Genomic DNA, 17,351 nt, shown 5'->3' on the forward strand with positions numbered 1-17,351 from the left:
CAACCTGTAAATTATCCTATAAATATTCTCTGTAAATATTCTGAAATAATTTTAGGTTGAAGAATTTCAGGTTTGATGTAATTGGTGATGACAACATGGCTTCATGATTTCCAAACATCAGTCCCAGATATACTTTCTAAAAAAATTCTGAAATCAACTAAATTACGATATTTTCATGTTGAAGCATTTATGGGTATAAGGTATGGTACTGAAAACATGGCTGCAATGCTTTTATATCCAAAAAATCATGATATCATTTTGATTAGAATACTTTTAGGTTGAAGATGTATAAGAGATAGGTATCTCCTTGGTGCTGAATACACCATTGCAGTGTTAGTTATATCTGTACCATTTATACTCTTTTGAATCCTTTCAACATCATCTGGTATCATCTATATCACAACACTTTAAGTTGAAGAGCATTTATGTCTAGATTTCTAAGGATATAACATGTCCATAGTTCTGAAAACATGGATTTAAGGTTATGTATACTGTACCAATAACTAATGGAAAACATGATTTTTCATGCACTTGGATAGCAGCAAATGCTTTGGACCAGAGAAGAATTTTTAAATAAAAATTGACAGGCTTCCTTGTGATAAATCTGGGTAAAATCAAGGTATGGGGTGAGCAAGAGTTTTTTTCTTGCATTCACCCTGCTTGGATCATACCAAAGCCTTGAAGTAGAAGTTGAACAGTCTCTAATCACTACTAAGTGGACCAGCCATCTACTGTAGTGGCCTATGTGGTCAAGCAGCTACAGACACGTTGAACAAGTCTTCTTTGTTACACAACCTTCTTCAGTTAACACTTCGATGACCATCTGTCGCCTTCATTAATACAAAATGAAACAAATACTATCGGTGTGACATGAACTAGACAGAGTCAGTGCAATCTGAACTTAACCTATAGTATTGTGACGTAATTACTTCACATTGGAATGTTCTCAAACGTGATAAGTTAAGCATCCTTGCTGCTTTGTGACATAGCTGCAAGGATGTGGTCCCTTGTGGAAACATGTGTGAACATGATTGAGTCTATCTAGTCATCAAAAGAATTAAAGAAGGCTGTGTAAGGAAGGCTATGGAACAACTGGACATCCCTTAGCCTACAGGAGAGGATAACCCTGGCTAGGGAGAGACGAACTTGGAGGCAACTCTCTATCATCATGGCTACCTTGTCCCTGCAACAACCTGGAGGTCAAGGGACTAGGTAGGTAGGTAGGGTGTAGCGAAGAATTGATCAACTGATCTACCAACCTGATTTACGGAGCTACAGACACTAATAAAAGGGTACTGCCCCTCTACACTGAAAGATATAAGAGGCGTTTTAACTCCTGGCTTACCACTATTTCTGTAGGAGCCAGATGGCCCTCTTCTGTTGTTTCCTGGAGGACCGTACATGTCCATGTCGTGAGACCGGCGCCGGGCGTGGTGGTGAGGGTTACGACCGTAGTCCATGATGGTGCCGTAGCCTGAATTGGTCATGCTGACGTCATCCCTCCGCATTCCGGCATTGGCCAGTTCAGCTGTGGGGTCAGAGGGCAAAGGTTAGCAATGGTAAAGACTGAAATCCCCATCTTGCACTAGCATAAGACCTTTCATAATAAAAACAGTAAAAATTGACACCAGTCAACATCTAAAAATACTGACCCCAGTCAACATCTGAAATTATAACAGATCCTAGTGTATGAGGTAACACATTATATAAATGATTTAGGCAAACAAGAAAACTAGTCTTATAAAAGGTTCCATATGAGATCCTTATAGAGTTAAGCACATGTACTTGTGCATAAAGTCCGTAACCTGGACAGCTTGGGCATCAAGACTCTCCTTTAAAAGCCTGTCATATGGGGCTGTCTCCTTGAATTTTTTTCTATCGAAGTCATTGTTTGAAAGCCTGTTATGATACTTTTCATTGTTGAGTAATTTGTCATTTTAAGCTTACGAAAATACATTTTTTGTAATTTCATGTAATGAAGTTCAGATATTTTTTTACGAATGCAGGGGAGAACCATTTTCTGTCCCAACAAGTAAATTTCTGTCCTGACAAGAAGTGGTGGGTCTTCGAGACAGCCATGCTGTTATTTCATACTTACCACTATTTCTGTAGGAGCCAGATGGCCCACAGAATATTCTTCACAACTGAGAAAAGACTCAAACGGACTTGAACAATATCACATTAAGTTACATTAAGAGCCCTGCAACAGAGACACAAATACAATTCATCAGCAAAAACGACAGGGCAGCTGTAACAACCACGGGGCGGCTGTAATAACCACAGGGCAACTGTAACAACCACGGGGCAGCTATAACAACCACAGGGCAACTGTAACAACCACGGGGCAGCTGTAACAACCACAGGGCAGCTGTAACAACCACAGGGCAGCTGTAACAACCACGGGGCAGCTGTAACAACCACGGGGCAGCTGTAACAACCACGGGGCAGCTGTAACAACCACGGGGCAGCTGTAACAACCACGGGGCAGCTGTAACAACCACAGGGCAGCTGTAACAACCATGGGTCAGCTGTAACACACTAGACAGGACAGGACAAACTATAGGGGACAGAACCGAGGGTCACCTGGTGGAAAGCACAGGACATCAAAGTCAAAGTCGGAAATATCACTGTCACTTGGTGTTTTGTTTGGAGGTGGGGGGTGGAGGTACTCTTGTCTGGCTTCTGGAAATGATGATGATGATGATGATGACTTAGTCACAAGACATGATGAGGTTGTACAAAGGGAAATGAGATGGCATGGAGGGGTACAATTGAGGCTAGATACATTTGGTTGAGATGGCTTTAAAACAACTGGCACAGTCACACAAATTTACTAATGGTTCATAGTAACTAAATAAACAATGCGGTGTATTCAGTATCACCAGAGGTACCAGCCTGACCACGTATAAGATTGCCTGACGGCAGAATGTCGGAGGGTGATCAAACCCACAGGAAGGCTACAACCTAGCGTCGTGCAGAATACACCGTGTTGTATTTCATTTATGTTGTACTACCAGAGAAAACATGTTTCAATGCTAACTGCGCCAGCAACTTATCACTCAGTCCAGGACATTGTTTATATTAAAAAAATTATCACCGCCCAGGCATGACACTGGTCACAATAGACATGTGGTGGCTACAGGCAGGATTCATACCGGTAACTCTAAGGTCAATGGCAAACTGATTTAAGGGATCACTAAACAGGGGTGGTCCTTATACCCCCTTCACATTAGGCGCGATTCGATCGGACGACGAGTCTGCGAGCTCTAATTTACGAGGAGGCATGACCCTGATGCCGACGAAGAAATGGCTGAGTTCCCCCTTCCCGTCAGGGTCATGCCTCCTCGTAATTTAGACCTCGCAGACTCATCGTCCGATCGAATCGCGCCTAATGTGAAGGGGGTATTATGCAGAGGTGGCCCCCAGGACAGATCTGACTGTAGTATCAAGTACATTTTAACAGTTTAAGCCTCATTTCTAACATAAGAAAACTTCACCTTCATCCAAGAAGTCGAGGACGCTTGCGTGGCGCCCGGGGGTGGTGTTCTTCCTCCGTGTGGGGCTGGGCGGGGGCAGGGCATTCTTACGCTGGTCAAGCACGTACCAGTGTTGTTCATCGTCCAATGGCGCTGTTTCCAGATCCAACAACACCTAGAAACAATTCACAGAAAGTTAGAATTTAGTTCACAAAATGTAAGGTGTGAAATAAGGAATAATAAGTATAATCAATCAAATAGGACCTTGAATCAAGTGATGATGCATGGCAGTTGCAACACTAGATCACCTTTATCCGTAGACTAACCTATATCTGTTTTTTTTTTTCAAAAGAGGGTACTAATATTTAGGGGTATCAAACAGACGGACGGTGGTTTTAAACTGCAGTATCTTAAAAATACTGCAAATTGAAACCATGGTTGGTCGACTTGATATCCTGGAATACCATGTTTTGAAAAACAACGGATATAGGATACGCCGCGGATAAAGGTGAACTAGCGTTAGATACCTCTTAATCGGATGTTCTATTTTCAAAACAGGTCCTTCAATTTTTTGGCTCTGGTAACCCCAAGACCTTTGACTGTGCTGAAAACTTGTATGAGCACATTAGTATCTTTTCCTCACATTACAAATATAATCCTTTTCTTATCAAAATGTCATTAATTGTGACACATAAAGTTCACCATGAATATATTTATGAGCCTGCATAAGGCATTGAGGACTTTGAAAACATTTTATCCATTCACACTATATCATCTTGTTTCTCTATTCATTATGTTTAAAGAAGGTGAATGGAGTTAGAGAGACATACAAAATTGTTATGGAATTGTGCAGTGTCCATATGAATTGTCCTGATGACCTGTTCAAAACTCTATTTGAAATGCTACATACGGCATAAAGATTTAACCAGCTTTGATAGTTAGAATCCTGCACATTTATATATATATACAACAACAGACATGTCTATACAAGTCCCATGCCCCACTCCCCACCAACTGGTTTTCTTATGATACAATCAAACAGTCACCTACTATAACCCCCCGTATCCCAACATACAGCTAGCCTTTCTAGAATTTCATGACTCAAGCAGCCTTAAATGACGGCCCATCTTTGTTCCCGACCCTCTCCTCTATACTTGCATACAATCCCTGTGCCCCCCTCCCCACCAACTGGTTTTCTTATTATACAATCACATAGTCATAGACTCACACGTAGCCCAACACACAGCTAACCTTTCTAGAATTTCATGACTCAAGCAGCCTTAAATGACGGCCCATCTTTGTTCCCGACCCCCTCCTCTATGCTTGCATACAAGCCCCATGCCCCCCTCCCCACCAACTGGTTATACAATCACACAGTCACAGACTATAAGCCCCCGTAGCCCAACATACAGCTAACCTTTCTAGAATTTCATGACTCAAGCAGCCTTAAATGACGGCCCATCTTTGTTCCCAACCCCCTCCTCTATGCTTGCACATATGGGCCGTATACTATCCATCTGCATTGCCATCCAATCAAGCAAAATCATTACCCTCGGTTTCCTGACCCTCCCCAATTCCATTAACCGTCCCAGACATCCAGCCAAGAGGTCACCAGCTGTTTCTACATCCTTCCTTTTCCTTCCATCCTCCTCTCATTCCTTCTTTCCTTCCCCCCATCTTCCACTAGCAGACTGTACTTAAACTACGCCCTACCTGTCCGTACATTTGACTATTAAATAGTTGACTCGTAAACAGGTACGCCGCCAGACGCCATAACATTGGCGTGATGCCAGGGCCTCGTCACATGACCGTATCCCATCTGCCCCTTCTACGGGGGTCAATCCAGGTGATCAACACATTTTTAAGACACCAATAATGAAGACGTCTTTCCGAATAACTGTTGTAGTTTTTAAATACAGTAAAGACTTTTAAAAACTCAATGGTCTATAACATATGGACGTTATATCTATTGGCATTTTCAGCAATATAAACAGAACGCAGCTAATTCAACCAACACTAAATGACTATCATTCCGAAGGCTTAATAGTCAATTCAATATTGCTGTGGCGGACTTTCTATTTGTAGCAAATCAATACAAACGTGGTCAGGACAATACATCATATATTACTAAAGCGGTTATTGTTAAACATGTCAGAGGTTATTAGGGAATAGATCATTTAATACAGTCCCATATTGGATATCTATCAATAACGGTAATGCAAGGCCAATATATTTGGACCTTAACAACGGAGGTCAATTTGCATTAGATTTTATGAAGTATTATTGTATTGGATACAACGTTCAACATTGGTAAAAAGCACAGAGAAGCTTGTGTCAAAACTATTGAAGTAGAGAACAATATTATCCAACAGATAAATGCAAGAAAAATATACCTATTTGCCAGTTAGTTGATCAAATGTAATCACTAAATGGTAAATTGGACATAGTAAAAGTAGAAGGAAACAAACCTACGATCCAACACCCCAACATAAGGTTTAGAATTAGGGCTTGTGCGAACATAGGTGTGTAACCAAAAAACAGTTGCGGTAGCATTTTTATAATCATAATTAGCCTGAAGTGTCCTATATTGTTGAAGTATCAGGTTACAAAATTGTTCAAGTTGCTGGACTGCGCAACATTTTTTTCCATTATTGTTTTTCATAATATTTGCATTAGCATTTAATTCATCAGAAAACACAGTGGCTGAACATAATGTAGGTGTCATGTAAATGTTGTTGTCACACTGATGCCACCTACTGACTATCTGCAGTACTACAGTTGTTTGTAGCCTTGCAAAGATTGCTTGTACATTGATACCAGCCAGAACTTCCTTGTAGAATGCTGACGATGTCTTTAACTTCTAAATTATTTGAACTACTGTAATTGCAGAAACTTTCGCAGTGGTTTAATGTTCGGGGTTTTCACGGTGACCTCTCTACCGCGAATTCAAAACCACCACAAACATTTTTCCATGGCAGTAAGAGACTACAGTGCATGGTGCTACTGCGAACTTAAAACCACCACGAAAAGTCCTTTGTCACATTACCACAAGATTAAATCCCCACAAACTTAAATGCATTTACAGTAACTGATTTTCACCGACATCACCATGTCTGATCCAATAAGTGCAAATAACAGCCGCTACAGATGTAACAACTGCTAACGGGCAACATTGTCATTGATTCCGACTCTCATTTCTACTAATCTTAGCAAACTTCAGTCACAGACCTACGCTAAGATTTCCAGGAAAAGAAAACTTCAAAAACAAGCCCTACGGATTTCAAAGCTGTCAAAGAGTCCACACAAATGCCACACAACAAAGCCCAGTCCACCTACACTGAGTATATCAGACTGCCCCAAGGGAATAGGGTATGTACATGTATATTATAAGATCGGCACATGACTTCAAATGTGTTTATCACATGGCCAGTACATGTGACTCCGGCACAAAACATCTAGTTTGTAGTGTAGCTTTTTGTGAAAAGGTCATTTTATTTATTTATTTATTTATTGATCTTTTAGGGTAGTCCCTTCAGTTAACGTAGTAACTGATTTCCAAGGGAGCCCTATATACATGTTCGCACATGTCCGCACAACGACGGGTTATACCGCCCCTTACGGGGTGACACACCCGTCCGGGTGAATGATGTAGATCACCATGTGGCTGATACGAGACAGAGGTCGCCAGGCCTCCATCCGGGTGATTTGAAGTGAATCACCAACTTCCGACAGAAGAATTTGCACCAACGCACACCGCACCATCGCACGTGTGGGGGTTCTTTAACGTGCATGGGGTATGGCTCTCCCCATACACGGGACCTCCATTTAAGGGGGCACACACCAGTTTATTTGGGGGTTCAAATGGAGGCGGCACACCCTCAAGTCTAGCGACCATCTCTTCCAGGGAATTATCCTGAAGGAAAATAACTGTATATGGGGTGAGAGGATATACCTTCAGCTACAAGAACAACTGAGTTTCGATCCTTCAACTTCTCTAATTTTGAAAAATTATAGGGAAAAAACATTATTTTCATGTCAAAAATGATGCACAAAATCGGGCATTTTCGCATTGGATAAAACAGATGAAGAAGATTTTTCCGGCAAGCACGACTGATACTGCCAGAAAGAGGAAAATCTAAAGACTAATCCAGCCAATTATAAAGAAAATTCTAGTACTACAGTTTTTTTAATCATCCACGGCGCGCGGCATTGCAACTTTGCTTGACACAGCGCTACAGAGGTAAATCTAGGTCACCGGCCTCTTTACATTCAGGCGTAGGGATATCGCGGAAGCAACGCGCGGACCAAAACACAATTTGCACCAAAAACACACCATTTCCTACGCTTTTCAGCAATGTAACCGTTTAATGTCATTTCGCAGGAAATAATGAGAAATGTCAACTCAAACATGGGCCCTCGGAAGCCTTTCGTCACTTTTTGGTCGCGGACTACCACGGACCCCGGTCGCGGAAGAACTGGGGTGTGCACCGTTAATATATGCAAATTATGATTAATATTGTCCATGACTTTAAAAAGTTATACTATATAATCATGCCAAGTTTGACTTGTCTGCGACTTTTCTTTCTCGAGTAACAGGTGGTTGAAAGTTGCGGTGTCGGAAGGCTGTTTTTGCGCCTCCAGGATGGTATACCATTCAATGCGCATAATAGCAATTACGTCACAATGAGCTTGTCCTATGGAAGAGGTTTTAGGCTATCAATACGTACTAAATAAAGAGTTATGGCCATGAAAAGGAATGACAGAGGGGTGCTCTTGTGATGGAGCACACTTTCCTCCTATTTCTGACTGGAACAAACGGTGTAAACCTCTTAGAACATATTTGAGTTCGTGACGTCACAATACCTGCCGCTGGCCTATGTTCTGAAGTGACAACGATGCAGTTTTAAGTTCCGCGCTATAACGGAAAGCACTTGAAATGTTAATTTTTGGTCATATCGGGTAGAGAATAGACCTAGCTTTCCCGTCCAAGCGTTTCCGTTGGCAAGACTCCTTTTATTTCGTAGAAAAATGAAGTTAAATGTTGTACCTTTGGTAAAGATGGAGGTCTGTGCTGCACTTCTTGCGGCTATGAAGGTATAAACGGGCATCTGCTAAGATAAGGCTGTACAGTTTGGTGTCGGTCTCGGTGAGATAAAGAAGCCTTGGGATGTGTCTTCGGATAAGTGCAACTTATTTGTGTTAAGGCCGAGAACTAGCGCCACACCGAACTTGACACTTGATTCGGAAGGAAAGTGCGAAAGTGACGTCATCGGGGCCTTTTTTCATTGGGAAATGCCTGCTTCTCAATGTAGGAGCAATTGTGAAACGTTCAAATGCGATTTCAAAGTGCCCAAGAGGTACTGTAGTTTAAACAACAATGTTTCGGTAGGTTTTATGCAATCTATGCTTAGCACACACACTTCGAAGGCTACGCGACCTTGTTTGGGGGGGGGGGGCGTGGGAGGGGGGCAAATCCACCCATTATATGACAGTGTAGAATCATATCAAAACCTGCGAAATCCGGCTTTTTTTCAGTCAGATACGATCGGGGCTATACACTTTCATGGGAAAAATGCAATTTGTTGGCTATTATCACTAATACTTTTTTCAGGATGGGTGCTTTTAAGGGGGCACACACCAGTTTATTTGGGGGTTCAAATGGAGGCGGCACACCCTCAAGTCTAGCGACCATCTCTTCCAGGGAATTATCCTGAAGGAAAATAACTGTATATGGGGTGAGAGGATATACCTTCAGCTACAAGACCAACTGAGTTTCGATCCTTCAACTTCTCTAATTTTGAAAAATTATAGGGAAAAAACATTATTTTCATGTCAAAAATGATGCACAAAATCGGGCATTTTCGCATTGGATAAAACAGATGAAGAAGATTTTTCCGGCAAGCACGACTGATACTGCCAGAAAGAGGAAAATCTAAAGACTAATCCAGCCAATTATAAAGAAAATTCTAGTACTACAGTTTTTTTAATCATCCACGGCGCGCGGCATTGCAACTTTGCTTGACACAGCGCTACAGAGGTAAATCTAGGTCACCGGCCTCTTTACATTCAGGCGTAGGGATATCGCGGAAGCAACGCGCGGACCAAAACACAATTTGCACCAAAAACACACCATTTCCTACGCTTTTCAGCAATGTAACCGTTTAATGTCATTTCGCAGGAAATAATGAGAAATGTCAACTCAAACATGGGCCCTTGGAAGCCTTTCGTCACTTTTTGGTCGCGGACTACCACGGACCCCGGTCGCGGAAGAACTGGGGTGTGCACCGTTAACGTCCTATCCGAGGGACGACTCATTTTTCACTTGAGTAAAGTGAGGAAAGTCGTGTAAAGTGCCTTTCCCAAGGGCACAAGACCGGCAACACGGCAGGCGGATTCGAACCGGCGACCTCTCGGTCACGGGCCGAATACACTACCACTGTGCTACGCGGCCCCACAATTAATCAACTAGTTCATCAGAGTATTTTATCATCAAAGGAAGGCACATGAAAAGGACAATGTCCTTAGGCTATGTATATATATATATATATATATATACATATAGCTAGATCTTCTGTTTGTTATTCATGAAAGATTCCTCTTCAAAGCAACCATTTCTTACGAATGACGCTGTTGTTTGATTTTTGCAAGGTGACCATCAAATATTGCTCAATTTGCTGCAGTTATTACTCTGTAATAATGGTACTGGAGGTCATGTTTTCTGCATTTTTACCTGTATTTTTTTGCCTGAAAACAGGATACTAAATAAAGTGGCAAAATCAGCCTCTTATGATTTTCACAGGAAACCGAAAATTTCAGATGCCATTTCTATTCCTTTCGATATCGAAAAGTTATTAGGTCTAGTTTCATGCGGTAGGCATTGGTATAAAATACTTTGTCCACGGAAAAAGCACAGAGTGAGGCAAACTTCACAGAAACATTACTTATAGTTCACTTAGTGCCAAGTTAAAAAAAAAGTTACATTGATCACAGCATAATTCACACAGGATATGGGTAAATGCATAACTTGGGGTGTTGGATAGATGCAGATTCTTTAGTATTTATCTTAAGACCCTGGGAGGTGGCTTTCTGATTTCCTATTCCCTTCCTTCATCCCATTCATAGCACAGCTCTTCTATAAGCTTCTCTCCATCATCCACGCTGGCTTCACTCACACAACAAATGTGATTTTGTGACCTTTACAACATTAGTTCACATGGACTGCTCTTAACTATCTCTACTGCCTAACACCAGAACCAATACAAATCTCATGCCAAAGACTACTAGAGCATTCCCTGGATAAGGTTAAAATGCCAAAACAATGAGATTATGGAGTGCTATTAATATAGTTTCCGTCTTGCTCCTTGAATGCATCTTACACCCTCTTTTGTTTGAAAAAGGCCAGGCCCCCTCCCCAAGGGTTGGTTCCATTATCAAACATGGCCATTTGGCACGCATCATTTCACCCTGTGGATTTGCTCATCGTTGCGCATCACTCTTAAACTAACTATCAACTTGAAGTCATTATATTGTTTTATGGTGCATTTACACACTCCATATGAATATTTTCTTCAAAACAAAACAAAAAGGACTTAAAGTGATATCATGGTTATGACAGAGACAACAGACACCATGTGGTGCTAGTTCACCTTTGTCCGCGGGGTGACCTTTATCCGTTGTCTTTAAGAACAGCACATTTTGGAGTATTAAGTCTGCGGACTGTGGTTTAAGATTTGCAATATTTTCAAAATGTTCCGATTTGAAACTACCGTCCAGACTTCATATCCCCAAATACACTTTTTCTAGAAACAACGGATATAAGTCACCCTCGGATAAAGGTGAACCAGCGTTACAGTATTCACAGGTTTCCTGTACTGGGGAAACTGACCTACCTCTTTTCGACAAGCACAATGAACAGTGGACTACGGCTTAACATTTTGTCCTTTAATACAACAACTATTTCTGGTAGCAATCCTAGCATGCATGTCCCGTAAGTAACAACAGCCAGGATTTGAACTCCCGTCCAGAGGCCGTCACTAACCACACTTAGATGGTATTCTGTAGATAACGATTTCATCTATTTCATTCATTCAGTTTTACCACATTTGTGGAAGGCTTGACATAACAGGTGACTATCACCTTTTGCAAGATGTCAACCAAGAGACCACACTTCAGGTTTGATCCACCCACACAGGGAAGGACCCCTACTCTTTTTGATAAGTGCTGGCTTCTTAAACATGCTCGAGGTGTGGCTCTCCCTGAACACGGACCTACATGTCCTATCCAAGGGATGGCCCTAGCCAAAGCTAGGTACTAATTTTTCACCTGAGTGAAGTGAGGACAGTTGCGTAAAGTGCTTTTCCACACATGATTGGTGACATGGCAAGTTTCAAACTAGGGACCTCTTAGGCCTGAGCCCAAAGCACTGCCGATTACGCCACACAATCTGACACACTGAATGGAAATCCTTGAGTTTGTTCCTGAAGTTTGCAACTTTCAAGGTTTCCTGGTATCAATAATCAATGTCCACTCCATACAGAGTTACATGGCAATAGAGGGATACTCATTAAAGTCTGTCAAGGGACATCTCTTTGAATTATTCAACAGTACTTTGTGAAAGTGACAAGAAATGTCTATTGACGTCTAAAGCAGTGGAAGACAAAACACATTTTATTCCCTATATTTTGTTCCATCACGATGAAAAACCAAATTAATCAAAGAAGCCATCACAACCTATCCCAATTTTCACAGCCACTTTTTTTTAAAAATCACTCAAACTGCAAATCGTAGAATCAAACAGTAGGGCTTTTTTCCACGAAAGACAGATCATACTGGAAAAACTGTATAATGTATTGTACCTCACCGGTGTAAACCAGATGTACTATGTATGTATGTCTGTACTGTACTCCTCTGCTTCCAAAATAGAAGCCAAACCAAACCTGATACAGCCAACAATAGCACTTAATGAGTATAGTCTCTTTTTCCAATAATGTCAATCATTGTCTTTGTCACATGTATGTCTCCTATGCCTCTACCTTGCAATCAGCCTTTAGGCAAGAACTTGCAAATTACATGTAACTATTATCATTGAATCAGAGGCATAGAAAGTTATCATCACTATTGCAAAATGTGTTTTACCTAGTACTAAAAATAAGCCCACTACATGCTTATGTACATCTTTCTGATCAAAAGGTTGAACCTCAGACTAACAGGAAAGCATGACACTTTTTTGTTCCATGTAGTTGTACAATGCAGATATGCTACGGCTTGCATGTTTGGTCAAGCACACCAGAGGACACCAGAGTAGAGGAATATACTCTACTCGATATATGTGTTGGCTTCTTTAACATAAACATGTGACGCCTTAAACTTGAAGATTCCTGAAGTGAGGGGTGGCCTTTACGTCACCATCTAAAATGATGAATAAATATAATGCAATCCCATACAACAAGTCCAGGTTGGGGCTGACATTGCTACAATTGAACTTTACAGTGTTGCTAAATACAATGTATAAAGTTCCGGCCTCAACCATATTCCTATCTTCCTGCAATCAACTGCACACAAGGATAAAACATTCCTTCTTTGACAGCTCTATATAGTGAGTCACATGACTAAGCTATAAAACAGTGATAACATTTCCTAGTGTAGTTACAGCAAATCAAGGTTGCCCTTATACCTCTTCGCGGTAAACCTTTGCATAAAATTGATAGCATTTCAATTCGTGCTGCATAACTCAATAAAAAACATGCGGAAACCCATACGGCGTAGACATTTTGATTACCGTCGTAAAATGCCATCATCTAGTTTGTCACATACGTTTCCAGATCGCATGTTGCAGTATTCCAGCCAGCCTGACAATTTTTTCTGTCCCCTGGATTTTGAATAAAAGTCCAAAAGGGTCCAGGAGCATGCTCCCCCAGGAAAATTTTTTAATCTGACCTTCTAAAATGCTATTTCCCTTATTTTGCAGACTCAGCTTGGTTCAATCAACATCTTTACATGCTGAATTTGTCTGTCACAGAGGATGGAATGGGCAAAATTTTTGTCCATACCAGGGTTGTAGCTAGCCTGAAATCATTTTCCGTCCCCTCAATTTTCAAAATTTTGAAATTTAGATCCTCTTAAATACTATTTCCTTCATTTGAGATAAAAATTTTGCTGGTTGATTAAGCTGTTCAACAGCATCTGTTTTGCTTGAAAATTAAACAAGAGAGACAGTTTCATTTTATCTTTACATTTTTGTTCGTCACAGAGGGCGAAATGGGTAATTTTTTTTCCCGTCACCAGCTGCAAAATTCTGTCAAAGGACGGAAGGACAGATGCTGGCGTCTGTACCCAGCTCAAAATTCTGCCAAAGGACGGATGGTGGCTAGAACCCTGGTGCCATGTTGACAAGCCAAGCCATTCCTGTTTGCCATGCGGACGATGTAGCCATTGACGCACTCGGGGTAGTGATTGTGACGACATTTGACACCAAACTTAATCACAGGCGATAGGACACCTGAAATATGATACCAGTGTGATGACTTCTTGGCAACAGTATCATAACCTGGGCTACATTGTGCTATATCTTAAGCCTTATCGTGTCACATCTTTAACGACGTACAGACGAAGATACGACCCAGTTGCCCATTGAAACACTAATACATGCCAGAACATATCATAAATCATATACGGTAATTCTTGTAAATTCTGTAGTGGTTTTAGGTTGCCATTTTTGCAGTTATCCCTTCACTGCAAAATAAAAACCACCATTGCTGTACAGTAGGTGACTATCGCGGAATTACGAACTTTAAACCTATATACATACGTGAACACTCCATTTATTTCTTACCACAAAATTAAATCCCCCAAAACTTGAGGGCATTTTCAGCACTAAAGCATTGATGAAAGTTAGACATCCAGGTAATAATATTACACACATACACAAGTTATTCAAAATGTCTGACATTGGAAAGAGTCATTTCTGATAACATGAAGTACTATCTTTTGTCAGCATCCATATTTCGTAAACGTGCCTCTGTGTATGAGGAAGATTTAGGCACATAAAAGAACCCAACACACTTATCAAGAAGAGTAGGGGTGACAGTGTGCTAGGGCCCATTACATTAGCAGTAGTAAAGCCACATTGCAATAACACTAGCTAGCCCCTTGCTTCATCTTCATTGAGAATGACTGGTATATATCCTTACAGCTAGCGACATATGAGTTGTATGGCCACAAGTCCCATCTGTATGCATGACTGATATGGATTGATGTAAGGACGATATTACATGTCTGAGAATGCCATTAAATAGAAAGAATGGGTATATAGGGAGGCAGCGTGGTACATGTAATATTGTCTGTCTTGGCTGTAAATAAATGTGAGGGGTGTGTGGGGAAATCAAGGAACAAGCCAAGGGCAAATAAAGACAGCAGAAAAGGTCAACAGAAATAGAGGAGAAAGGCAGAGGATGGGGGTAAAAGGGAAATATGGAAAGATGGAAGAAGGGAAGTAGAGAAGTAGAAGGAGGAAAATGCAAGGGCAAATACAAGATATGAAAGTTCAATAGAAATAGAGGAGAAAAACAGAGGATGGGGTAGAAGGAAAACATGAAAAGAAAGAAAGAAGGCAGGTAGTAGAGAAGGAAGAGAAAGCAAGGGCAAGTACAGGATGAAAGCTCAATAGAAATACAAGAGAAAACAAGAGGATGGGGGTAGAAGGAAAACATGAAAAGGTGGAAGAAGGGAAGTACCGGTAGAGAAGGAGAAGCAAGGGAGGAATCAAGATAAAAGATAGAATCAATGAGGATAGATTATTCAATAGAAATAGAGAAGAGTAGAGGATGAAGGTAGAAGAAAACATGAAGTAGAGAAGAAGGAAAAGTAAGTAAGGAATCAAGGGAATACACGGCGGCCACTTCACCATAAACTTAAAACCACCGCGAACATTCATCCATGGCAGTAAGACACTACAGTGCATGGTGTTACCGCAAACTTGAAACCACTGCTAACAGTCCTTTTTCCCGCTATCGCAAAATTAAATCCTCGCAAACTTAAATGAATTCACAGTACATGATTGTGAAAAGAATACAAAATACATTTAGGTATCAGTCTGGCGATTCTGCAATTGGCTTAAAGGCAAAGGTCAATGCTAACATATCCTTAGGCACCACCTCAAAGTAGGCTTACAAAATGTCATTATTATATCGGTAAAGCCACAAAGGGAAAGGTGAACAGCAACAGTAGATTTAATATAAGACAAAACTAAGTACAGGAAAAGGTTAGGTGCCCTGACTTGTGGCTGGGATTTAAGAATGTCACGCACGTTCTCTGTCAACAAATGCCAAATCCATTTCCCTAGCTTATATAATAAACCAACCACTGGTGATCCTGTTGTATTCTGGGTGCCTAAAATAGTATTCTAAAGGTTAAAACATGCAAGCAACAATTCAAGAATAATAAAAGAAATGAATACCCAGACAACATGCATTAGGCCACACCAATTTAATTTCTTGGTTCACGGATTTTTTCATAAAAAATATGGAGCGAGAGGGCGAAATAAAAATGAAAATAAAAATTGTAAAATGGTTGGGGTAAAGGTAACGGCTAATCCAAAACATAAAGAAAAAAAGTTTTCAGCTTGAAAAAAGTACAAAAACACTATTATTGTACAGTAACAGCACTTGTACCCACACTTTAAATAGCTTATAATATAAAGGCCAATTTGCTACACCAGAAAGCTGGTGAATGGTTTCATTACTGGTGAAAATTTGCTGAGTGGTAATTTTTATTTTTATTTTTTTTTTCCAAAAAAAAGGAGCGAGCGAATCCGTGAACCAAGAAATTAAATTGGTGTGGCCTTATATATATGAAATTTCTAAGGTTTGATTTTAGGCCATGTTGATCTGATTATCACTGTGCGAAAGGGTGTGATTTCCGGACAAAGTCGGAGTTGACATATTTTTGGACATGCTAAATATTCGGACTGTGTCCGGGCACGATGTTCAATATTTCCCATGTCTGGAAATATCATGAGTCAGGAATTGTCTTGTTATGTATCCGGACAAATAAGACTTTCCTGCTTTTCAAGATACGCGCCAATGACGTTTCTTGCCTCCGAATACGTGATATGTTCTACATTCTTTACATATCCAAGGTCCATATATTTCGATAAGGAATACCCGGACAAATTAGGAGTTTGCACGAAGCATGATGTGCATTATTTCTGGGCCATTGTCAGATGACATTTTCAATTCATTATGTCTCAGAATATCATGAGTCATGAAATGTTTCAGCACAAGCCCGGACGGATAGAATTTCCCGTTCTTCCGAATACGTGTCAGGGACGTTTCATGTTTTCGAATTCATACTATTTTCTTTTCTTTCCATTTACGAGACATATCCGCGACAGATATTCCATGGATTAGTTTTAGGACAGATTCGAAGTTAGCATATTCTGACCGTTACCGATAAAGGTATTCTATACGTGAATTGTGAATCGGTGATTGTTTTATTGCGCATCTGAACAAATAAGACTGCATTATTTTGCCGAAATTTTCGCTCCTTCCGAATTCATATTCCGTTCCATTTACGACAGATGTCCAAAACAGAAACATTCCAGAGATCAGTTTTCGGAAAACTTAATGGTTAACAAATTACTTTTCTTGTCATACATGAATCTGAGATTGTTTTGTTGGGTATCCTTAAAAAGGTTTCCTATCTTGACAAATACACGTCATTAACGTTTTTGCTTCTGTATATGTGTTTTTATTCTACAACGAGTATGCCCGATGTCAATGTATGTTTACTCTTTAATTTTCTGGTAATTGAAGCTTAAGCTTCCATATACATGTGCAAATATACTGACATCGACATTTACAATCAAATGACACAGAA

At 40.6% G+C, this 17,351-nt stretch overlaps 1 protein-coding gene across 5 annotated transcripts in view; it reads right to left on the reverse strand.

Annotated features, from left to right (window-relative positions):
• LOC118404830 (regulating synaptic membrane exocytosis protein 2-like) overlaps nt 1–17,351 on the reverse strand; it is a 186,015-nt gene that overhangs the window by 37,986 nt on the left and 130,678 nt on the right. For 4 of the 5 annotated variants that reach the window (XM_035804195.1, XM_035804194.1, XM_035804192.1 and 1 more), the window contains exons 13-15: nt 3,498–3,651; nt 2,584–2,682; nt 1,346–1,528 (exon numbers count right to left, since the gene is read on the reverse strand). In XM_035804195.1, the coding sequence (XP_035660088.1) occupies nt 1,346–1,528; nt 2,584–2,682; nt 3,498–3,651 (436 nt within the window). The remainder of the gene's footprint in view (nt 1–1,345; nt 1,529–2,583; nt 2,683–3,497; nt 3,652–17,351) is intronic. The other variant, XM_035804193.1, reaches the window with a different exon arrangement.

The sequence above is a fragment of the Branchiostoma floridae genome, chromosome 17 (genome assembly GCF_000003815.2).
Source record: "Branchiostoma floridae strain S238N-H82 chromosome 17, Bfl_VNyyK, whole genome shotgun sequence".
Taxonomy (NCBI): Eukaryota; Metazoa; Chordata; class Leptocardii; order Amphioxiformes; family Branchiostomatidae; genus Branchiostoma; species Branchiostoma floridae.